General features: G+C 29.8%; 2 protein-coding genes and 1 pseudogene across 2 annotated transcripts; 1 reads left to right on the top strand and 2 right to left on the bottom strand.

Annotated features, from left to right (window-relative positions):
- The first annotated feature begins 881 nt into the window (after positions 1-881).
- Positions 882-4150, top strand: LOC124918771 (E3 ubiquitin-protein ligase At3g02290-like). The gene is made up of 5 exons (XM_047458814.1): positions 882-1105; positions 1584-1901; positions 2662-3097; positions 3768-3877; positions 3961-4150. Exons 2-5 carry the CDS (start codon positions 1785-1787, stop codon positions 3985-3987), a joined length of 690 nt encoding a protein of 229 aa, XP_047314770.1. The 5' UTR covers positions 882-1105; positions 1584-1784; the 3' UTR covers positions 3988-4150.
- Positions 4151-7149: 2999 nt separating this feature from the next.
- LOC124918772 (agamous-like MADS-box protein MADS2) lies at positions 7150-11109 on the bottom strand. Its single transcript, XM_047458815.1, has 8 exons — positions 10872-11109; positions 9204-9282; positions 9053-9117; positions 8619-8718; positions 8392-8433; positions 8274-8315; positions 7416-7558; positions 7150-7331 (listed from the first exon to the last, which is right to left on the bottom strand). Exons 1-8 carry the CDS (start codon positions 11054-11056, stop codon positions 7238-7240), a joined length of 750 nt encoding a protein of 249 aa, XP_047314771.1. The 5' UTR covers positions 11057-11109; the 3' UTR covers positions 7150-7237.
- A 6909-nt stretch (positions 11110-18018) lies between these two features.
- LOC124919380 lies at positions 18019-19020 on the bottom strand (annotated as a pseudogene).
- Between the last annotated feature and the right edge of the window lie 6158 nt (positions 19021-25178).

Genomic DNA, 25178 nt, shown 5'->3' with positions numbered 1-25178 from the left:
GTGATAACTAGTTATTTATATATATTTATATATATATATATTTATATATATATATAATTAAAATAATCAGAATGATTGAAGAATATTCCTAAGATCTCCGAATAAAATATTAATTTCATAATTTTTTTAATAAAAAAAATAAATAATTATATATCTAATAACTTTATCTCTTTTAGTATCAATCTCAAAGTTTGGAATATCCTAAAAAAAATATTTATATTTTTTATTTAACTTGCTATATTTTGTGATATTAAAAAATATAAAATTTTGTATTATAGATGTACAAACTAGTATATAATTAGTTAAATATTATGATAATATTTATGATAATATTTATCAGATCTTAATTTCAATCTAAGATAACTCTATTTAAAAGAAAGAGATTAACACATTGGAGAAAAGATTATTAAGACTTAAACACAATTGACAGGTGTGAATAAGAAACAATTATCAAAAGTTAAAAGTATTATTCAAATTATAAATTTTTAAAACGTCAATTCAGTTAAACATAATGGTTAGCCAAACAAAATTCAACACTAATTCATCTCTAAATATGTCAAAAAGAAAAAGCGAGACAGGAGATGACAATGAAACATTTCGAAAAGTGAAGTACAAACTTCATCCTTATCCCGATTCCTCCGAACATCAACTATCCCGTTCTGATCAAGATGGGAATCTCATGACACAAAAAATATAAGATATTTTCAAATTGTATAAATATATCAAATTTAATCCGATAGATCTAAATTATTCAAATACTATCGAGACAGTTTTAAATTATAATCCCTAAACCAGCCACTCTCCAATAAAAAAACACACTCCAATAAAATATATATATATATATACTTCATATTGGATTTTTAATATGATATATACATATAGATAAAGAGAGAGAGAGAGAGTTTCACCTACCGGCGATTACTGCGTGTGGTTTTAATTCCGCACTTCCACCATAGCTTTTGTCGCCCAAATCCAAATTTCAACACCCATTTACAGAATCGGAGTCGTCTGTTTCCTGGGTTCTGCTTCCCCTTCTCTCTCTTGTATGTCCACGAGAGACGAATAGTCTCTTCCTTTTCCCCCCTTCTATCTACCCGCAGTCGAGGTATTTTCTGAACCTCGATTTTGTTTTGTAGATACCCATCATCTTATTCTACGTTTTCTAATATTCTTCTCTTGACAATCTGTTCAAAGAAAAGCACCGATCACTGTCAAAACTGATTCTTTTAAATTATCTCTGCTTATTATCATGAAAAACTGCACTTTTCTGAATGTTTCGCTTTCGCTATTGGAGACGATTGTGTTGCACTTTTTCTTTCTTTTTTTTGTCTTTGATGAATAACCTGAGCTGGGTTTTATTAGCAATCGCCTAATTGAGAATCAGAACCGATGTTCTTCAGGAAAGGATTCCTCTTTTTTCATCTGGACTATTGTGGTTTGTCTTATGGGTTAACCTTGAATGGACCTAAAAAGTTGCTGTCTTATTGATCAAATTCACTTGTTTTTTTCTTTGAAATTACATTCTTGAATACTGGTATTTGGAATCTTTTGTTTCTGAAATGGGATTGTCTTATACTTTGCAGGTAGAGTGACAAAAACTTGCAAATTGGTTTAGAAAGATCGGGCTTTAATTTGTATGAGAGAGGCTACTGGTTCGGGGATAAGTGATGTTTCCACGAGCTTAGTACCCTCTCATCATACGATAAACTTGTTGATCTTGGTGATGTCATTGATTTTTTGACATTTAAGTGTTACTGGACGACGGTTTTGATTAAAATTGTACTATGGGCTCTGTTTGTTGTTGTTTGCACGAGGACTGGGAAGATTATGCTAATCCAAACAGTACAGTCTACAGGAATTGTTTGTGTCTACAATGCTTTCTGCAGAACTTCATGCATATGGTATGCTTCTACAAGTCTACTGTTTCCTTAACATTTCATGGTTATGCTGAGAAACACTTTTTTCTTTTGCATCTGAGTTTGGATTAGAAAAACGTCAATGAGTTTATTTATGAATTTATGTCTAATTGAGTTATTTCGCAAAACGTTGTCTCATCTAGATCCACACACGGATTAAATACTTACAAAAAAAAGTTTGCTTTCAAATGAATTTATCTACCATTTCTCATCCAACCCCAGATCATCCAGACCCAAAAAGTGTTTTCAAATGGACTCATTGACTGTTGTTTTGTCCAATTAGATGCCTTTGGTCAATGGCTTGAATTGCAAGAGTTTGGCTGTTGTCATTAAAGGTTTTTTGATGTGGGTTATTTGGATTAACCCATCATTTCTACTATCAAGTAATTCAAACCATCAATTAAAATACCCTTATTTGTATTCTTTTTATCAGTTTTAAATATCAAATATGAGTAGTTTGGTCATTTGACCCAAGCAAATCCAGTTTCTCATTAAACAGGATTATTTTCAAATAACCCTAAATGATTGTTTTTTGGGTAATCCTAAAAGATGTCCCCAGTTGCTCGGTATTTCTTAGACAATACACTACTTTAAACCTGTCTCAAACCTTATCATTGTTCAGATGATAGAGTTATATTCTTTTGATTGAAGCTCATTTGCCTAGCTTTTACTGTATTATGATCACGTGCAAAGTTAGCTTTAGGTTGAACTTAATAAATTCGTTCTGTTTGCTTTCTTTGCGTAGTATTCATCAATATCATCCCGAAGAGGGGAAGAACATGCCATGTCATCGTCATCTCAGGGGACAACCTCTTTAACTTCTCCATCATCGCTAGATGAATCCTTTGCAAATTTGTACCAAAATCCTCCAAGGCCCTTGCCATATGATGTTGATCCGAGATATTTTTGTCTGCAACGGGACAGACTTATGGAGAAGGGCTCTAGTCATACACAGGAGGAAACAGAACCATTAAGGAGAGACAACAATAGTGATGCAGACTCTGGATGCTTGAATTCAGGAAACAAATGGAATGAGTGTACTACTTGTGATGAAGAGGTATCTAAAGAGTATAGTTCAAGGAACTCATTGAAGCTCATGTCTGCTGCAAAGATGGTGACAGGATATGCACATATTTATTCCAATTCTGATGATGAAGATGTTTGTCCTACATGTCTTGAAGGTGAAATGAATTTTATAATCTTTCATTATTTATTAATAATATATATTTAACTAATCCCACCAGACTAGCTAAAGTTGAAAAAATCTTTCCTAAAGAGACCAAAGGTCTCATTTTCGATTCCCATTAAGAACGCTGGATTGAAATGATAGGCCATTGCTGTGGGAGGATCGTGCTAGCTTTCTCCAAGGAAAACCCATGATTTTCAAAAAAACAATAATATTTATTTAGCATGCGGTTATCAGACATGTAAATTGACATTTCATCCCTCTTACTATACATGAAGAGCTTGTTTGAAGTAAAAGGTAGTTTATTTTGGTAAAATGACCAATATATCTTTGGTATTTAAAAAAATAAAGTAAGCGTGTTTTAGTTAATGGTTTGTTGGAAGAAGTGATGTTGAAATAGTGGTTTATTTCTATTAAATCCAAATAAACCACATCAAACAAGCCCAAACTCGTTCTGGATAAATCCAATCATACATTTGGCTGATTTTGTTTCGACATTGGTGTAAACAAATTCAGCTTCAATGACTACTCCTTTGGCTATGTGAGATTTTCAGTTCATTTTCTTAGACAAATTTTCTTTGATTGTATTGCGATACTATTTATTTTGTTAATACTGGATTGGATTCAAATATATATGTTTTTAAGATGCGTTTTTTGTGTTGCAGAATATACAACAGAGAATCCAAAGATAGTTACAAAGTGTTCACATCATTTCCACCTTGGTTGCATTTATGAGTGGATGGAAAGAAGTGAGAACTGTCCAGTTTGTGGAAAGGTAAAAAATAGAATATATGTTTACCAGAGTCGTATAACTTATACGATGTTTTCTTATTATAAATATTGTTGTTATTTCTCTAGGCGATGGAGTTCGATGAGACAGCATGACCTTGCAAGAAAGGTGTGTTGTCGATGAAGCGTGCTACAATCTTGCAGTTTTTACCTAAAGGTGAAGATGGTAAAAAAGGAAGAAAATGCAACTGAAAATTACAAGAAAATGGGGGTGTTACAGAAACAGATTAAAATGTACAGTCTTTTGTGTATATATAACATATATATATATATATATATATATATATATATATATATATATATATATATATATATATATATATATATATATATATATATATATATTTGGTTTGGGAGTGTAACATGTAATTTACCACGGTTTCTCATGATTTACTGTCTTTGTCATTTGAATTGTGGTCAAAAGTTGACTTATTTTATTGGTGAAATGTTGTTTCTCTTCTGTTTATTAATTAGGCCTTAATTTGAGGTAAAAAGTAAATTTATGTTGATAGAAAATCTTATAATTGAATGATTGTCTTTGATTTTGATAGTTGAACTTAAACAAACAAACAAAAAACTAACTCAATCAATATAGCAGCTTTACCTTCTAGTTTTACACTTTTACTTAATCCATTTTTATTTATTTATGTAAGAAGTTGATAAAAGAATTTTTTTTAGAAAAATACATTTTAATCACAATTAAACCAGGTTAAGATTTTTTTCTTTCTATATTTTAAAAAAATAAGCAAACTGACATTATTTTGGATTGTCCATTGCATTATTGGGATAGTGGACTTTGACAAATGTTTCAATGTGCTGAGTACAGTGCTTGTTTTATATTTTGAAACTTATTATATATAACTCATGCTATAAAATTTGTATAAATTTATTTGGTTGAGTTTTTCACCATTATTTTTGTGTCATTTGAAAAATTGTGGATTAATGAAATAATATTCTACTAATATATTATTTTATTTTTTAAATCATGGTTTATTTTATTGGGTAAGATGAGGTGAACATTTGTTACAAAAATAAAATAAAATTATTTTGTCAAAATTCAAAAGAATTATATTTATTAGAAAAAAATTGATCAATTTTTTATGTAATTTTATCTAATAATTTATTAAAAAAACATTACAAAATTTCATCTAATTCAATTTCATCTTTCATTCTAAATAAAAAATAAAATCACTCCCACTTTTATTTTGACAATTTAAAAAAATGATTGTGACAAAATATTAGTTTTTAAATAATCTCAAATTATATATTATTGTAGGGGTTGTTTGATTTTGCCATTGGTGATACAATTAGTTAAACTAATATGTGAAACCATATTCAATTAGACAAATAGAAAAATTCGAAATTCTATCGTAATCTTTTTTTTTTAGAACGCTGGTTATGTTTCTTTTTAAAAGCACCTAACCTGCAAACACAATCAACTAATTTAACTAGACGAGTGGAACATGTCGCCTTAAGGGCTCAAACCCAGAACCTCGGGAAGATTAAGAATATTCACCTCTTTTTGTCGCTAGGTTAGAAGCGAAAGCTCTACTTAATACATATGGATTTTTCAGAGTATACAAATCTCATCTTACCTTTCTTTTTTTATTTTAAATAAAGGAGAGTTAGCATTATCTAGAGATGCATTTATAAATAATCATTTAGGTTGCCATAAAGAAACCAGAAAAACATTGGTTATGATGTGTAAAACCACAATTGTTAGATGTTGTTAAAGTAATAAAGAATTGAATTTATTATCATATGGGCTACCATGGAGAAGTTGTGCATTATTTTTGACCTAACACAAAGATTCTAAACTTTGATTAAATGGTGTTTGTTTATTTAGAATATGACAGGGATTATTCCATTGCAAGGTTTGTGCGGAAAATGATTGATTAAAGTTTGTGGCCTTACAAAAGGTCCATAATATATTAATCTGATAATAAATAGGATACCTTATTATATATGTATTTAAAATAAGTTTTGGGCTATTTTTTATAGTTCATATAAAAAATAAGAATATCCAAGATAGCTTTGGAATATCTGAGGTGAAAAACAAAATTTGTTATTTATTTAAGTTAGTTACTACATTTGATGTTATATTGCAAATATATAATATTTTTTTTATTAACAACAAAAACAAAAGTGATCTAATATAATTGGTTCTTATTAAACAACTTGTGTAAAACAAAGTTGAAGTGGAGTTATAAATATTTTAATTTTAAGAGTATTTATATACTAAGTTAATTAAAATATTAAACTCTTGCTATAAAATATTAATATTTCAAGTGTATGAAGTATTTTTGTTATATATCTTATTTGTGTTTTTATTATTATTGATCAATCATTGCATGTTATTCGGTCATTTTATTATGAATATAGATGTTGTATTAATTCAAAGTATTAATAATCTCATTGTGTAATGGCCTTACAAAAATATTTTCAATTTTTTTTTAAGAAATGTTCAAGATATTCAAATTGGTATTCAACAAATTGTTTATTTGGGTATGGATTTTTTTTCAAATGTATTTCCCTGTTGAATTGAAGTTTATTGAGTTTTAAATCTTATTTTTGAAAAGAAATCACTCTATATACAAAAGAAGTTATTTTGTTATAAATATATATATATATATATATATATATATATATATATATATTATAACTGAAATTTTATAAATCTTACAATTTTACTTACCATCACAATTATATGAGCTTGTTTTAAAGTTAAAAGTTCAAAATGTAAAATCGACATAACTATAATCAACTAAAGAGTTAAGAAAAACCGATATAATTTTAAGATGTGATTCCATTTATACATCAAAACAAAAGATTATTATAATTAAATAGTTGAGTGAAAAAACTTCAACCTAACTAACTTAGACACTTGGACCACATGTTTCCTAAATTTATTTAGGGTTTGTTCCATTTTGGTGATGAATTTAAGCTTAAGTGAAAGAGACTAAAGTAAATAAAAAAACATCATTGTCTAACATAGAAGATTTTAATAACCCTAAACCAACAATTCAATCCAACCACTTACTATCTAATAAAAACAAACATTTTAAAACCACAAAAGATAGATAGCAATCAATGGTAACAAAGAGTAAAACCCTAATTAGCATAAAAATAAAAACTTGATAAAGTCTTTATGCCAAATTAATCCATACAAGACAAAAACTTGTTTAAATGGAGATATGAGAGGGCATATATAGATAGATCTTTTACATGCTTATCATATAGATATATATAACAATAATGTCTTCTATTTTCCAAACACACTTATTAGATAAAGGCCAACAAAAACATACTTTTCGGGTAGAATTCTTGCGATTCTTCTTTTCATTTCTTACAGCATCCAACCGGGAAGCAAACCGTTAACATTTTGATCATGGGCTGTCGCTGCTGCTGCCGCCATTTGATTTGCAGTTTCTGGATCATACCTGTTTGTGTATTCATAAAAGTTAATGTTTTTCAGGTGGTTAAATGAAATTGGATTGTAATTAGATAAATAACAATTTTATTACCCTATTTGCAAATTGGGATTACAGTCTAATGGTTGGAAAAAACCCTGAGATTGAGCATGGTGTTGTTGACCATACTGACTGTTACTTTGTTCACCTACTGTCCATACTTGTTGAAGTTGATGTTCTCTGTATATCTCATCCAACTGATCAACAAGAAACAAGAACAAGACAAACAAACATTTTAAATAACAATTGAGATTATAGATTAATATTGTTATTGAATTTGATGTTTTTCTTAATTATAGATCTTAATCTATATTCTCCTTTTCCCATTTGACCTCAAATCCTGATAAAAATTAAAACCTTAATTCTAAATCAGCCTACCCTTGTTTGATGTGGGTTATTTCCAAAAAATCACTAATCAATCATCAAATCAAAATACCAAATCATCTATTTAAAAAAATATAACTATTCATTAATATTTGTACCCTAATGTCTTTTTACCTAATTAATCACATAATCTTTTATAACCTAGAGTTTGTTTGATGTTAGTTTCAAAAAATTGGAATACAAATTCAAAATTTTATTTGATAAAAAGTTAAATTACTTGTATTTTAATTTGTATTTAAAATTAAAATTTTATAAAAATAAAGTAAAGGTATTTTATTGATAAATTGAGTTATTTAAATGTTAATTAAAATGGTATCCTTGATAGGTAATATGCTAAAGAATTTTGAAATAATTAAATAACCCAAGATCAAACAAGCTAGGTTATATTGAAATAATCATTTGATTATTCAAATAACCCTAGATAAATCAAACAATGCCATATAAATATAAGAAAATCAATTCAAATGAGAACCTTTATATGCTATATATTCAGATATTCAACTAATTAAGATCAAAATAAGCAATTACCTTTCTTTCCAAAGCCATGTTAGCCTCAACCCACATCTTCTCCTGCAATTTGAATTACCTTTATATACATGTAAAATTGTCAAAAAAAACATTTATTGAGATATATATATATATATACCTTTGCTTGAATGTCAGATAGCTGATCAAGCATGAATTGTGTCTGCATATCATGTTGAATTGTTAGGAGGAAATTGTGAGTAAATTATAAAGTGGTATTTGGTTTAATTTGTAATTCAGATGAAGACTACAACTTCAAAATCATCTTTATAGTTTCAGACATTTTAAGATCAATAATACAATAGTTAACCTATAGTGTAATCTTAGTTTATACAAAGACTAGTTAACCTTTGTTGATCTGATTTGTTTCAGTGATGAGTCTAGTTGATGTTCAAGATGCTCAAGCTCCTTTATATTAAGTGGACCTAGCTCTTCACCAAGAAGGTGCCTGCATAATTCAATACAATAAAGATCATGAGAAACCCTAATTTCTTTATATATAGGTCACACAATGTTAGTGTTAATTTGGAGAATATAAAAATAAAGTTACCCAATTCAATAGCAAATAAATGTTAACACAGCCGTGATGAATAATTCAAATACATTTCTTTTGAAAGGTTTATGTGTATTGAAGACATTCCAATTCAAAATATTAACAAAAACAAGAGAACTAACTATTCCTACATCAAGGAAAAAGAGAAATGAACATTAAAAAATAGGTTCAAAATGAAGTAAAATTATGCACATATTTAGAGGAATTGGGTTATGAATTTGTTAAGTACCTTTGATGACATTGTAATGTGTCATATCTTCCTTTTAGTTTCAAGTACTCATTGTAGCTACTTTGCTGTTGTTAGCAAATCAAAACAATAAATTAATTGTACCAAATAATTATTATAAAAAAATCAAAGAAAATGAAAAAAATTAATGTACCTCAATGTCTCTAGCAACATTATTCATTTCAGGAGTAGCATAACTACACTTTTGATACCTTTCAAGTGTTTTAACCATGCTGATATCAAATATGACACATTTCAGCAACAAAAAATTTAAATTCATCGTACATAAAAGAGATTTGCATATAAACACAAATATATATATATATATATATATATATATATATATATATATATATATATATATATATATATATATATATAAACACCAAAAAGTTAGTATAAGATTGGAAAAATTACAATGAGGAATTGTGAATTTCATCTATCAATCAATTAGATACCTATAAAGGTAAATATGACACTTTTTTTTAAAAAATTGATACTGCTATGAGCTTAAGTTTTAAGATACCATCTTGGAATTCAAATGATAACATTGTAAACAAGTATATATTCTAGATGCCTAGATGGAATGCCATTTTATTAGGTTATCACAATGATGTATTTTGTCTTATCTAGTTTTTTTATGCAATGACCCTTAAAAAGAAAGTTAGCAAATTCAAATAATCAAATAATGAACCATTGTGATAGTAATTTCAGAAAGTTGATCAAATGTCAAATTTGTTTTTAGAAAGAAGTTGCAAGTATTTGAAACCACATAAATGAAGAAAAGTAAAATAAATTAATGTTTCAATCTCACACACAAAGACAAGAAAACAGGATAAAAATCCAGACAAAACAGGATCATGAAACATAATATAATCTTTGAGATGTGTTTTATTAAAATTTTGGAGCATATTTGAAATACATTTTTTCACTTGTTTTCATAGAATATTTGTAGAAAGACCATGATTCAGATTCTAAATATTTTTAAAATGTTGGAATTTGATAAATAGAATGAAAGGGAAAAAATAGTAGTAGATGAATATGTATTGCCTATCTATCTTCTTCTTCTTCATAAAACTCATAGATTTGAGACATTTATTAAGGTTTTGATGTTCAATAATAAAAATAAAAGATTATCCTAAAAGCACTAGAAAAAGAAAAAAAAAAAGTTTTTATGAGTTGTATAAATAATTTTAAAAATCTCATATCAAATAGAAAATAATAGAGAATAAATAGATTAAAGACAACAAAAGAGTTAACTTCCTATTAGGTTTTAGGATAGTTGGATATCATGTTTAAGAATCTCAATTAAATCACTCTAGTAATCATAGAACTAATCACAATTAAATACAATATTAAAATGACCTAATAATTTAAGATCTTAGATCTCTCAAATATCTTTAGATTCTCTAAAACTGTCATTAAAGTTTCCATTACAAATTACTTAAGTTTAAGTAAGGTGATTTTGAATTACTTTACAAAATTCAATGATCATTTCTTGATCCCTAACTTTCACCATCCTATATATGAAGATCTATGTGCAGATCTTTAACTTTAGAACAAATTAATGTTGATCCAAAGCATATCTGTTTTAGGTTTAACAAATTATGAACGGATCCCTAACCATAACAAATACCAAATAATAAATCAAAATCAAAGTACATAGAACATAATTTTGACCATATAACCTAGCTATATATGAACATGATTTACCAAGAATCATCATGGCAACAAGATCTGGCTGATTTGATGAAATGGGTAAGTAAGAAAAATGATGAAAAGGTTAATATAATGATAGATCTCGAGTAAAAAAGAAACATACTTTGAAGTGCTTGAGAATTCATAGAGTTTTCCACGGTTAGAGAAGATGATAAGAGCAACTTCAACATCACAAAGAACAGAGAGTTCATAGGCTTTCTTGAGTAAACCATTTCTTCTCTTTGCAAAGGTAACCTGTCGATTTATTTTGTTTTCTATCCTCTTCAGTTCAACTCTTCCCCTACCCATCCTTTGTTTTTCTTTCTTTCTTACCTTTTTATGCAATTTTATTTTATTTATATTTTTTTGTAAATTTTTCTTTCCCTTTCTTCTTTCTTCTTCTTCCTTCTTCTTCACCCAGCTACAACTTGTTCCTCTTTTTCTGAAAACCTACACAATTTAACCAAAAGAGTGAAAGACATGAACGAAAAGAGAAAAAAAAAAACCCTAGCTAGAAGAAAAATATAGAGAGAGAAACAAAGAAAAATGAGTTCTTTCTCACTTACTACTTAAGCTTTCTTCTTCATCTCTCTTTCTCTTTCTAATGCAGGCCTGGATTATATAACCATCTTCAAAGCTATAACTCTTCTCTTAAGCTCTTAAAATCAAAAATGAGATTTTTTTTTTCTTTTTTTTTTTTTAATTTGTAAGAGCTAGGGCTGATATAATATTACATAATTTTTTCATTGACCTTTTAAAAAAAAATTATTTCAAATCGCGTTTGAGAGATACGCGCCGTTTTTGACAGTCAGAAACCAAACACGTGGGAGTCACGCGCGTGGGTATTTTTAACAATCAGATTCACTTTGAAACATTTTTGTGAGGACCTGAAAAACATCAAGTCTATAAAATACAGGTGTCGGATTATAATTGGATAGTAAATTCCAACTATTCTGTACGTGTAATTCCTAGTATTTGGGCTTCCTAATATAAAATTCTGGGATTGTCTTTTTTAAGTTAGTTTTAATAATTATTGTTATGAAATATTAAATAAATAGATCATATTATATAAAATTATTATCCTAATTGTTTTAAGGTTTATAATTATTTTATTAAGCTGTAAGATTAATTTTAATTTTAATCGTTTTAAATTTATGATCGGGTCAACAAATAATCCGATTAAATATTCATTTACACTTTTTTATATATATCCAAATTAACCATAGTTCTCAACCCGCATTCTAGACACTTTGAAATTAAACATCATTTATATTTATATATAGATTAGGCCTAATTTTATTTTGGTATAAAAAATATCTTAAAATAAAATAAATGAAATCTTCATATTGATGAGAGATTATGAGAAAATTAACCAATCACCTAAGATTGAACATACAACTTTATTATAATACAAAATAATTAATTAAGGTCCAAACAATATAGTCAATTAGATTCGTAAACACTAATATTTATAATAAAAATTTGATTTGATGGGTTTGAAATATATTAAGGAATGAACAAATAACTTTTTACATATATAATTAAATCTAACATGAAATATTGAAATGTGTAAATTTTATTTTTATCTACTTTTTGTAACATTCAATTGATTGAATATTATCCTTTTTAAAATTTTTTACTTCTAAATATTATAATAGGTATGTATATGAATAAGAACAAAATTAAGTTTTGTATTGTTCTTAATTAAGTTTCTTAACTTGTTTTGTTTAATTGAAAATTTCATTTCACCCCTTACACCCCCTTTAATTATTAAAGTTTATTTTTAACTTATGAACATACTTCTAAAGTTTTTTTTGTTAATTTAAAAAGAAAATATTATGTTAAAATGTTTGTATTTGATATGATTAAATTTCAAAACTAGCTTAAAAACATAACAAATTTAATTAGTGCATGTATATAATCGAACATTTACAAACAAAAAAATATCAAAACTTTTATTTTTTTGTAACATCCAATTTTAAAAAATAAATATAGGGTCTTTATAAAGTATAAATTAATACAATAAGGTTGTATTTAAGTTTATCAAATAATTCACTTTTCTATCCAAATATACAAATTCATAACTTTTTCTTTTTACAAAATTGAGATAAGGCACTAAAATTGTAAGAAGTGGATCCACTTATGTTTGTCTTGTAATTATCATCAGATTAAAAGTGTAAGAAAATTAATCCTTCCAACTATTGTTTTTTTACCAAAAACTCATAAATATTATTTAATTCATCCATCAAAATATTAAAATATTCTTGTTTTATTTTAATAAAATTTGACATTATAATAATTTAACTAATTAAAAACTAAAATAAAAAAAAAAACAATAAGATGAAACAAGGCCTAATAGAATAGATTCTTGGAGACATTAAATGGACAATGACTAGCTATTTGAATGGAGAGATTTGTGTTGATTAATGGCTAAAAAAATATTGCAAGTCAAATAAGAGATCATTTATAAAGGGAGAAGTTGCCGTGTAAAGAGGAGTTATTGTTGGGTCTAAAAATGGCTGTGGATTATATACCAATTGGTGGTATACCAATCCTCCTCCTTTATAGAACAAACAATTATAGGATCTTATTATTCTAAATATGTCACTAATCAGTTTTTTTTAGTCTTTAAAAAAAAGTTGATGTGAAACTGTTTTTTTTATATAGGTTTTATCATGTATTTTCTTAAAAAAATCTTGTTTGATATATATATATATTTTTTTTAAATCAAATTTTTAGGGTTAATATATCAAAACATTTTGTGAAATAGTTTGAGTAACAAGAATAGTTATTAAGAGATTAAATGTCACATTAAGTTAGAAGGGAGAGTCCTGACAAAAAAAAAACTAAAAACTCAAAAATCAAACTAAAACAAAAATAAAAATACACTATTTTTGCATTACTCAATTCATTAAAATACCTTTTATTTTTATTTTTTATTTTTTATTTTATCATTATACATTATGAGAAATAACTTAGGCAACAAAAAATATAACTAAAGAAAAATGTGCAGGAGAGAAAAAAAAATATTATGCCTAAAAATAATAGTAATAAAGTAAAAAAAAAGCAATGTTAAGAACATTTTAATGAAATGTACACTGAAGTGTATTTGAAATTTTTTGTCCCCAATATTCTTTTGGCATTCCTTTCATCCCGAACATAGTCAGATTGTTTTTATCACGTTAGATTTGTGACATTGATTTTGTTCTCAACTTTATTGTTTTTTATCACGGTTAATATATTAATATATTTAAGTTTTTTTTATCAAAAATATATATATATATATACATATTCATTTTCTTAAAATTATGACAAACTATTATTTTTTTCAAAAAAAAAAAACTGCTTATTTAAATAATATCGATTCTAAAAGGTGTAATTTAGTAATCTAATTAAAAATTAACATCTATTTTTCATTAATAAATAATAAATAAATAAAATAAAAAGTGAGTAATTGGTGGATTCCTTAATGGTAGTGGAGGTGGCAGAGCAATCAAATCCCGGAATTTCTGTTAACACCGTTATTATAGTACAGTCTTCTTCTACGCCGCCGCTGACAGCCAGCTGTCCACCGCCGGTCGGGAACAGTGTTTGTTCTTTCTCTCTCTTTGGTCATATTATTGAGATTTCATTTGATTTTTTAGATCCATCTAGCCTAGCTCAGGATAACGTGTCGCTATAACAGTGGTTACAATCACCGATCAATCGCGCCCTTGATCAAAGAGTGCTTCCTTGGGTCCCATTTCGACAGTTGGCTTAACTCCGTTACTTGTCAGGCTGTCAGGTATTCTTCCCCTTTTAATAATACTTTTTAGAATTTTATCCTAATTTAATACTTTTTAATTATTTGTTATATATATATACAAGATTATTTTATCTTTTTTCCAGATTGATTAAAAAAACAACCATTTATCAAATATAATTCTTTTTAATTATCAAATCAATTCATTAATTATCTTTTAACATTTTTATAATTTAATTAAACAAAACAAAAAAGTAAAACCCAATATTTTTAAAAAACACATAAATCTTAAGTCTTGTTTTCCAATATTATCTAAAAAAATCAAGTTAAAATCAGTTTTTCAATCAATCACACTAATTATTTCATTAACCAAAATATTAAAATACCCTCTATTTTAAATTATTATTTTTTATTTTATTCACACATATAAATACAATTTAAGTCTTTTTATCAAAAATAGTTATCATTTCCTCAAAATTATTACCAATTATTATTTTTTTCTCCTAAACCTTTAGGTGGTTATTGAGATTTGTCTTTTTTTTTTATAAAAATTGTTTGATTAAATTTTCTAAAAAATTAGTTTTTAGGGTTAAAAGGTTTTAAAGATAAATTAGTTTTATATAATTAAATAAATAATAATTTTGATATTTAAATATTTAAAAAGAGTAATTAGATGGTTGAAATGAAAAATAAAAGAATGATTAAATTTTGTGATAAAATTCTGAAAAACCAAAAAAAATGGGGAAATTTGATGAAATGGCTCTCATAAGAGGTCTAATTCCAAAAAAGGCCCACGGTTGATAAAGTTGGCAAAAAAGGCCTTTTTGCCCTGGGAAAAGTCTGTAATACCCCTTGCGCGCCTGTTTTGTCGCTCAATTACGAGAAATGTATTTCTCGCATTTGGTATTTCTCGCATTTGGTGCTCAATTACGAGAAAAATGTATTTCTCGCATTTGGTATTTCTCGCATTTAGTGCTCAATCACGAGAAATGTATTTCTCGCATTTGGTATTTCTCGCATTTGGTATTTCTCGCCTTTGATATTTCTCGCATTTGGTATTTCTCGCATTTGGTATTTCTCGCCTTTGATATTTCTCGCATTTGGTATTTCTCGCATTTGGTATATCTGAGTATATATATTGAGATTCAGACATTTCTCGTTAGGGTTTCGAATCGATCTACAATAAACTACGAAAGAACAATCTCCAATAGAAGACGCGATCGCGATGCATTCATCTCTGGATATCAGATTAACACACATACATGACGACGACTCAAGACAAGAACGCCTTATCATCGGAGGCTCCACTTGCCCCTGTCACCGTCGAACGCAATGTTCGCTCCGACCTCGACACCACACTTCCAAAGCCTTGTATGTATTCTCTAGCTAGATCTTGTTCTTTCAAATTATTAAATCTTTGAGATTGAGTCTTTCATCAAATATGCAGACTTGGCTAGATAGGTCAACTGGGTTTGAAGGAAATGGTTGGTATTATTTGAGATTAGAAATTCGAATCCCTAAAGTTGAATCTTTTCTCTCTGTGATTAATTGGGTTTTTTTCGTTTCTTCTTTAGTTCTAAGGATTTTCGTCTTATGTATACAAGATAAAATGAATCACCAAAGATGTTATAACAGCAGACAAGGAACGAATCCGAGAGATACACTGCCGGAAAAGGTGGATGTAAGTATCGAGATGTTTCTTAGGTTGCTGGTTGTTGGATTTCTACAAAAGTAAATTTGATTGTCTTACATATACTTCAGATATTCATACTCTTGTGTTTTATCTGCCAATTAATCACAGGCCTACTGAAAATGTTGATCTTGATAATGTAGAACAAGATTCATTGAATACACAATTGTCATCTTCTAATATTGGATTTAGGCTTCTCCAAAAGATGGGTTGGAAAGGAAAAGGTCTTGGGAAGGATGAACAAGGTAAATAAACATCAGTTCTCCTATTGAAGTAGATTGATTATAATATGTTATAACAAGGTTTTATGGGTGAACTGGCTCTCAACATAGACACTAGAATTGAACATTTTTCAGGAACTTCATTGTTTGTGCATCTGTTATGTTTTCTCTATCAAATAATTGGGTAGTAAATTATTTTTTCGGTTTATATTAAGGAATAATTGAGCCAATAAGGTCTGGTATGCAGGATGCAAAATTGGGAGTTGAAAAATAGGAAGAGGATGATTTTTATACTACTGAAGAAAATATCCAAAGGAAGAAACTTGACGTGGAGTTAGAGGAGACAGAGGAGATTGCTAAGAAACGAGAGGTATGCTTTTTGCAGTTTGTATGTGTGCATACCCGGATAATTGGAGCTTAATGCTTGCTTTTTTTTTTTTTTACAAAACCAACATTTATTAGCAGAAGGCAGCACATATTTCTTTTATATGTGTGTCTTTTGAGGGGAATTGGTATCATCAAGTTTGGAAGGTCTTGAGAATTTCGTGCAGTTTTTATTACCTGGTTGCTTGCTTCTAATGCCAAGGTCCAAGATTCTGCAAAACAAACTAAGCCAAAAAGGGAGGCAATTGTTTTTCATTGTTACTTCTGTTGGGACTCTTGTCATTGTTGTTTCCTAATTAGGCAGTTTCTTATGTTGGTTAGATTTCAAACAGTAGCTCGACAAAGAAGAAGGCAAAGATTCCAATAACTTCAGTTTTTGGGAATGATGGTGACGAAGAACAGTGAAATATGTTTGTTGGGTTGAACCAGAATCTGTTTAAGTTTGTAAACTATTATTGTCTTTATGTCTCTCTTTTGTATCATCTTTAAGCAAACGTTATGCCAATTACAGTTTATTTATGGAGTTTTTACAGTCAGATTGTTAAGTGAAAATTACAGTTTATTTGTGGAGTTTTACAGTTAGTTTCTATCCAAATGTTTATTATTTTTTTTCTAAACCCATTATGTTATTAAGACCGCAGGCTGAAAAATATCTGTTTTGAAATAATTTTATGACTATGAAAATCGAAATCAGATGATAATTGACAAATCGTTGTCTGGTTTCATTTTACGAGTACAAATTTATAAGCATTTTTCATCATAAAACATGCACAATCTCTTAAAGTGATAGCTAAAATATCCTCTATAAAAGATACAGATTTTTCTTTATTTCATGTCAATCCGACAGACTCATGTTTCAACAACTGGAATCATGTCAATAAGAGGCTAACTATGGAGAAATTAAGAGGCTAACTATGGGCCTTGATAAGAACACAAAAACTCCTTGCGGCTTTTGCTTTGTCCTGTAAGAATTGTTTACATTATATATGTTGGTATTAGATATAAACCCTTTAACCATCTACTTTATTTATTCCCCATTTTCTTGACTAGATGTTTTACATATTTGAATAGCATGTTTGGTATGACCCAAAATTGAAAACACTCACATACATCAACATTCATAAATATGTTATGCGTATCACAAGAATTGAAAAGGTATATGATTCTAATCTCAGTTGTGAATCAAAAAACAAAATTGACAAGTTTTTAAAAGCAAAAGAGTCCCCCGACTTTATCAGACAATAGCATTGGTAGCACTTGCAATTCCGGGTCATAAATCAGCACATTCCTTCCTAATTGGACCAGTAATGGCAGAACCTGGTTTTTTTTACCATTAAACAAATAATTGTGAGTGAATGAATGAGGTCTAAAGATGATATAGTAATTTAACACATTTTGAGATATTTTTTACCTTTCATTTCTCTCTTAAGATTCACTATCACACCAACATTATCTGCATAGTAACAACATATTTATCAACCAATATATTTACATATTACAATCAACAAATTTCATATATAAAAAAGACCGAGAAGTAGGTAAGACTTAAAACGCAAATAAGTGAGTATAGTGTTTCTAAATACATCATTCATCATACCATAAACTCTATTCATTATCCTTAATACTCTTTCTTTAATATCTTAATGTGTATATACAATACCCAAATACCCTTGAAAACCAATACTAAAGAAAAACTATTTCTAAATCCTCAGCATAACAAATAAGGGATTGTATCAATCAGATCGTGAAAAGAGTGGGTTCTTGTCTAACTGTTCTAGTAAAGAATAACAAAAAAATGGTTAAACAAATAACAAGTTATAACACAAAACAAAATCAAAATATACTAAATCACCTTCAAAATACATGAACACTCCATCCTTTCGACGCTAGGGCTTGCGTTGTCTAACAATGACAAGCATGAACTTCTTTCTCAAATCAGGTTTCCCTTTCTTCACCGTCGCAATAACCATATCTCCCACACAAGTATACGACAATCGATTCAAACGACCCTTGATCCCCTTCACTAATATGATGTAGAGATTCTTCGCGCCGGTATTATCAGCACAGTTGATCGTAGCCGCCACAGGAAGACCCAGTGACATGCAGAACTTGTTTCCCGCCAATCCTCCGCGACCTGAAACGTGTTGTTTTTCAACATTGAATTACTATCAAGTATCAAGCATTTAGTTAACAGAGAATTGTATAGAAGATGAAAACACTAACCTTGCTTCGACATTTTAGCAGCTTTAGAATACAAGGACAGTGTGAAATTAGGGTTTTAGAGTATTTATATGAGAACCCTAAATTTAGGGTTCGTGGCCGGATAATATTTACCAAATGAGAGAAATACTAAATGCGAGAAATACCAAATGCGAGAAATACATTTCTTGTAATTGAGTCTACTGTCATTGTAAGAAACGCAAGCTTGACACCGAAAGATGACTATTCCATTGTCATCTTGATCAAAGAAGGAAGAATGTTGCTGGAGGACACTCATGCCATATTGAGGGTGCCCTATTGTTTCTTGTGGATGGTCCATATCAGGAGCAGTCGACCCTCTAGCCAAGTCTTCATATTTGATGAAAAAAACTCAATCTCAAAGATCTAATAATTTGAAAGAACAAGATCTAGCTAGAGAATGCATACAAGGCTTTGGAAGTGTGGTGTCAAGGTCGGAGCGAACATTGCGTTCGACGGTGACGGGGCAAGTGGAGCCTCCGATGATAAGGCGTTCTTGTCTTGAGTCGTCGTCATGTATGTGTGTTAATCTGATATCTAGAGATGAATGCATCGCGATAACGTCCTCCATTGGAGATTGTTCTTTCGTAGTTTATTGTAGATCGATTCGAAACCCTAGCCATTTTCATATATTTTACAAATGTCTGAATCTTAATATATACTCAGATATACCAAATGCGAGAAATAGAAAATGCGAGAAATACCAAATGCGAGAAATACCAAATACGAGAAATACATTTCTCGTAATTGAGCCAAATGCGAGAAATACCAAATGCGAGAAATACATTTCTCGTAATTGAGCCAAATGCAAGAAATACCAAATGCGAGAAATACATTTCTCGTAATTGAGCCAAATGCGAGAAATACCAAATGCGAGAAATACATTTCTCGTAATTGAGCCAAATGCGAGAAATACCAAAGGCGAGAAATACATTTCTCGTAATTGAGCGGTAAAACAGGCGCGCAAGGGTATTACAGACTTTTTACAGGGCAAAAAGGCCCTTTTTGCCAAAAAGGCCCTTTTTGCCAATTTTATCAAACGTGGGCCTTTTTTAGAATTAGACCTCTTATGAGGGCCATTTCATCAAATTTCCCAAAAAAATGAATACATAAAACGAGCTCTAAAAGAACTTTAGACTCTGGTTTGATGTTGTTAATGTTGTTTTGAATTGTTTGATGAGCTATTGAGATTTGTAATTGATTGAAATATTAGAATGTATTTATATTTAAATTTTTTAACTTTATAAAAGTAAAATACAAATATTTTAATAAATGAATAAAGTGATTTAATAAAATTTTATTTTAATAAGATATATGGATTTTGATTAAAAATCATTACTGATAAAACCCACATCAAACTAGTAATGCTTACAAGATGAACACATTTAAGACAATGCTAGAATTAACATTGAGAGTCATAAGAGTGAATATGGTATTAGTTTTCTTAATAACCTTGTTGCTATGTAGTTACTTGAATTATTTAAATATCATGTATTTAAAATATTTTTTGGTGAAAAAAAAGAGTATTAAAATTATTTAGGTTAAATTATTAGTTAATTTGATAGTGTCTTTTACTTATTTTAGTTTTAGCTATAAATTAAGTAGTTTATTAACTGAAATATGTCATTTAATAATATATTTTTTAAGTCAAAATCATGAAGGCATGGTCCATTCAATCTTATAAACCTATTTAATCATACTAATGATATTTTAGGTTAAATTTTGAATATCATGCAAACATCATCTCTCAATTTTCTTTTATGTGGATTAATTTTTAGATATTTTTGAATTTTATATATTTTGTAAAAACTCTTTTTATAACATATTATTATTATTTCTTTCATCAACTAAAATATTCTTATTTTAGTTTTATAAAAATTTAAATATAAATTAAAAATCCAAATAACTTATATTTTCTTTAAAATAAAGATTATTTTAAATAAAAACCTACAAAAAATTTAAATTTTAACTTATATGGAACTAACCCTAGCCAAACGAGCTTGAGTGGATTTGACATGAATAATGGAGTTGTGGTTTGTGTTGGAGCCCGTGTATATTTTTGTTTGCTTATGTGCATTTTACAAATTTATTATTATTATTATTATTTATTTTAATTTTGACTTTGGATTAGTTGAATTTATATAAGGTTAGTTAATATTATAATTGGGTGAATTCTGATAAATAAATAAAACAAGATACGATTATACGAACTATCCAGATAAATAAGAGTAATAGACTTTGTGTTGATTTTGATATCAATTCACGTGCGCCATGTCATTATTTTTAATTTGAACTTGCATGACTCGGGAAATTTGAGCAAATGATCCTGCTCACAGGCCTAAATGCGTATGGTGCGCGTGCATAATTTAAATAGCGCTTCTGACCCTCTTTTTTTTTAATGACTATTATACCCATGCGTCACGCATCCTCCAGTTGCGTGACGCATCCGAAACCCTATAAAACCATTTATTTATTTTTCATTTTTGATCAATTTTCTCTCTCATCTAGGTCTTCTCCGCCGTGAACCCTAATGGCGGAGAAGACTTTCACTTGGAGATGACGTATTTATCGTCGATGAACAAATCAAAAAGGCACTGTGGACCATTCCACTATATTCAATGGCGTAGAGCGGCGAAGAACTACTTCCAACAGCGAACTACGGCTCCAACGGCGAACGACGACGGTCAAAAGATAAAATTTTCACTATATTTGTTGTATTCGTTTATATTTTGTGTTGATTTCGTTTACATATGATTGTTTGTGTTGATTTGTGAAGATTTTGTTTATAGAACGTCATCGATTCGTCCTGATTCGTTGAATGTAGGTTGGTTGGATGCGTCACGCAGGATGCGTCACACAGGATGCGTCACGTAGCAACCTGCCTGCGCAGCAACGAACGGACCATAGAAAGAAAGCCGCAGTCAACTATTTTTCACACATCTACAAAATCAATCCCTAAGTAATCTAAGTACCCTTCTTAAACGTTTCAAAACCTAGCTTTTCTTCTACTTCAATTGCAACTGCAAAAATCTCTCTTCAATCTTATTCGTTTGATCCGATTCCTTGCTCCTTTTTCAATCTCATTCCAGTACATTACAATCAGATTGTAATCCTCAAACAAGTAAGGTATCTTTTTTAGTTTCCCCTTCGATCTGGGCTGTCGTAGGAAGAATTGAGCCGCAGTAAACTGGAGTTTTCTTTGAGGTATGCACTTACTTTTCCCCTTTACTCGAATTGGTTGCTTAAGAAGACATAATTGACAAGATATTTGTTGGCCTGACATGACTTCTATAATGGCTTACAGGCTATTGGCTTGTTAATTGGGGTTGAAGATGTTTCACCGGACAAACAAGCTGATTTTCTTTCAGCATTGCTTAATCCCCTTTGCCAGCAGGTTAATAAAATATTAATTGTCCTTTTGTATAGGCCCGAGTTAATGTTACACACTTGTATCTAGTGCCTTTCTTTTTCTGATATCTGTCGAATGATGTTGTTTGATATAAAATAATTAGGTGGAGGTGTTGCTGCAAAATGTCAAACTTCACGATTCTGAAGAATCTCCTGCAAATATTGCTAACATTCAGCAAATCATCATGGCGATTAATGCCCTGAGCAAGGTGCACTTTTGTTCTTTCATCAAGTCTGAATATTTATAAAGCACATGCATGATTTTCTACCATTTTGCAACTTCTATCTATTTACCGTGCATTAGGGAATTATTACTACTTGATCAAAATAATAAATAAAGATAGAACACTTTCTTCTTTTATGGTTCCTTGTTTTCTGCTCTCTGTTATCTAAGTTGAATTTTGTGGACATAGAATTGTTATATAGGGTTTGATTGCAATATTTTATTTAATGATGGGCATAACTGCTGATTGCTTGAAACTCATTATGTAATGCAGGGATTCAGTGAGCGACTTGTGAATTCTTGATCTCATTTGAGTTCCCTTCCTGCTCATTTTAATCGGCTTTAAATTACTGAAAAATGGTGATTGTATTAAAAATGAGATGGGCATAACTGCTGATTGCTTAAATCATCTTAAAAGAAATGAGAGTTAGATGTTGTGGGTACACATGAATATGGATTTCCTGCAAATTTGTATTGCCTCTCCTTTGTACTACTCATTTTGGATTTAGTTATTACTTTAAGTTGTGGGTATTTCATTGGTTTTGTTTGGATGCAGTATATGTCAAGACATGAAAGGGATTTGGTGGCGAAATGTTACTTTGCAAAGCATAAGCTTGTATGGGAAGTTCTTGATGGTGGTTTGAAGAATAAGATTGAAATTCAGTGGTCAGATATAATGTCATTAAAGAGTAATTACCCAGACGATGGGCCTGGGACTTTGGATTTAGTGGTAATTAACTTGCTTCTTTTGATTGTTGTTGTTGGTTCGGTTTAGTGTTTGAATGACTCTTGAACTAATGTTGGTGAACTTTTGATTCTTTTGAAGTTTTCCACATTATGAGCCTTCTCATAGTTTATCAGGTAGAGTGCAACTAATTATATTTGTATAGTAATTATTTTGTTGTCCTTTCATTTCATCAATTGACAAATTCTGATCATAATGCAGTAATGGACAGTCATGCAATAGAAGAATATGACTCAACCTGCTCAAAAGATGTCGAGAATAGATTCACTTGGTGAGCTGCTGGCTAATTTCCCGAAAATTGCTTCTCTCCCACAGTTCTTGTTCAACATTCTAGAGGATTCCAAGATGAACCAAACTAGATAACCTTAAATCTGTTGTTGGGAAAGTTTGTTCTAGTAAATGAATGATTGTTAAGAGGATTCTGAAATCGACGTTAATAAGTTGTGTATGGATAATAGGTCTACTGTTTCTGCTTTAGTCTTTCCTTTAAATGTACAATGAATATGTATAGTTTCAATTGTAAAAATATTAAGGGTGACAATTTAAGTTGGCAGGGTTAACGATTCTAACCTGACTCGATTTTACTTATTTCGAACCAAACTCGACTTGATTTTTTCATGGTTCGGTCCGCGAAACTTCGAAAATTCAGTATAAATCATCAAATTTTAAATATTTATAAAGTTCTCAAACATAGGGTGACCATTATTGAGTAATGCCTGATTTACAAACCATTGTAATTACATATTTACTTACCCATCTATGTGATAATATCATGAATTCTCTACAAAGAAAAAACAATTTATAAAAAACAGTATAAAGACACATATCATCTGATCTTTGTTGATCATAAAAGAGATCGATCAGATCCAGAAACTAGGGTTCTTCGTCGTCATTTTCCTGCACTAAACTGATTAACATGTCGATCTGGCTCTGCAATCTCACGTTCTCTCTTTCTACATGAGACATTTTATTTCTCTTCTCCAACAACTGAACTTCCACGTGTTCAACACATTTTGCATCCTCTTCCAATTGCTCATTTAACCCATCAATCTCTTTATCCTGAGTTTTCAATAGACAATGGAGAATACAATTATTAGAGTTTTCTGAGATTCCTATGTATGATACTACAAAGAATTAACTGTTTTACACCTTTCTGTTCATTTCTTGAACAACTATTCTCCTCATGCTTTCTACAACATCAACATTCACAAGTTTGCGCACCTGCGTTACGCACCTGCGTTACGCACCTGCGTTACGCACCTGCGTTACGCACCTGCGTTACGCACCTGCGTTACGCACCTGCGTTACGCACCTGCGTTACGCACCTGCGTTACGCACCTGCGTTACGCACCTGCGTTACGCACCTGCGTTACGCACCCGCATTCACGAGACGCACCTGTATTCCGTCGCAACTGTGTCATTTATCTAATCAATCCCTAATCCTTAAACCCTAACAAACAATGCGTTCAAAGAAAGAAATAAAAGGAAGGAGTAAGCATACCAGTAGCATCGAACATACTTCCTTCGTTGGGATTCCGACGTCTTCGTTGGGATTCCGACGTCGGGGGTCGTGGTCTTTTTAGAGAGAAGGAGGAGAAGGGGAGAAGAGGAGGTGAAGAGAGAGAACAGAGAAAAAAGAAATGGGAAAAACTGAACTTTTTTTATTTATATAGCAAGGGCATTGTGGACTTTTCACAATGCCCTAGGGTGCGTCACGCAACTGGAGGATGCGTGACGCAGTAGGGGCATTTTCGTCAGAAAAAAATTTAGGGGTCACCAG

The sequence above is a fragment of the Impatiens glandulifera genome, chromosome 1 (genome assembly GCF_907164915.1).
Source record: "Impatiens glandulifera chromosome 1, dImpGla2.1, whole genome shotgun sequence".
NCBI classification, from domain to species: domain Eukaryota; kingdom Viridiplantae; phylum Streptophyta; class Magnoliopsida; order Ericales; family Balsaminaceae; genus Impatiens; species Impatiens glandulifera.
The sequence above is the reverse complement of the archived record's forward strand: the minus strand, read 5'-3'. Positions and strand labels throughout refer to the sequence as shown.

What these genes read in the sequence shown, in the direction of transcription:
- LOC124918771 (XM_047458814.1), top strand. Translation starts at nt 1,785, where the DNA reads ATGGGCTCTGTTTGTTGTTGTTTGCACGAGGACTGGGAAGATTATGCT. An exon ending in TGCAGAACTTCATGCATATG is followed by an intron (nt 1,902 to 2,661) that starts GTATGCTTCTAC and finishes TTCTTTGCGTAG; the next exon opens with TATTCATCAATATCATCCCG. An exon ending in ACTGTCCAGTTTGTGGAAAG is followed by an intron (nt 3,878 to 3,960) that starts GTAAAAAATAGA and finishes TTATTTCTCTAG; the next exon opens with GCGATGGAGTTCGATGAGAC.
- LOC124918772 (XM_047458815.1), bottom strand. Translation starts at nt 11,056, where the DNA reads ATGGGTAGGGGAAGAGTTGAACTGAAGAGGATAGAAAACAAAATAAAT. An exon ending in TATCTGACATTCAAGCAAAG is followed by an intron (nt 8,316 to 8,391) that starts GTATATATATAT and finishes TTCAAATTGCAG; the next exon opens with GAGAAGATGTGGGTTGAGGC. An exon ending in AATCCCAATTTGCAAATAGG is followed by an intron (nt 7,332 to 7,415) that starts GTAATAAAATTG and finishes ATACACAAACAG; the next exon opens with GTATGATCCAGAAACTGCAA.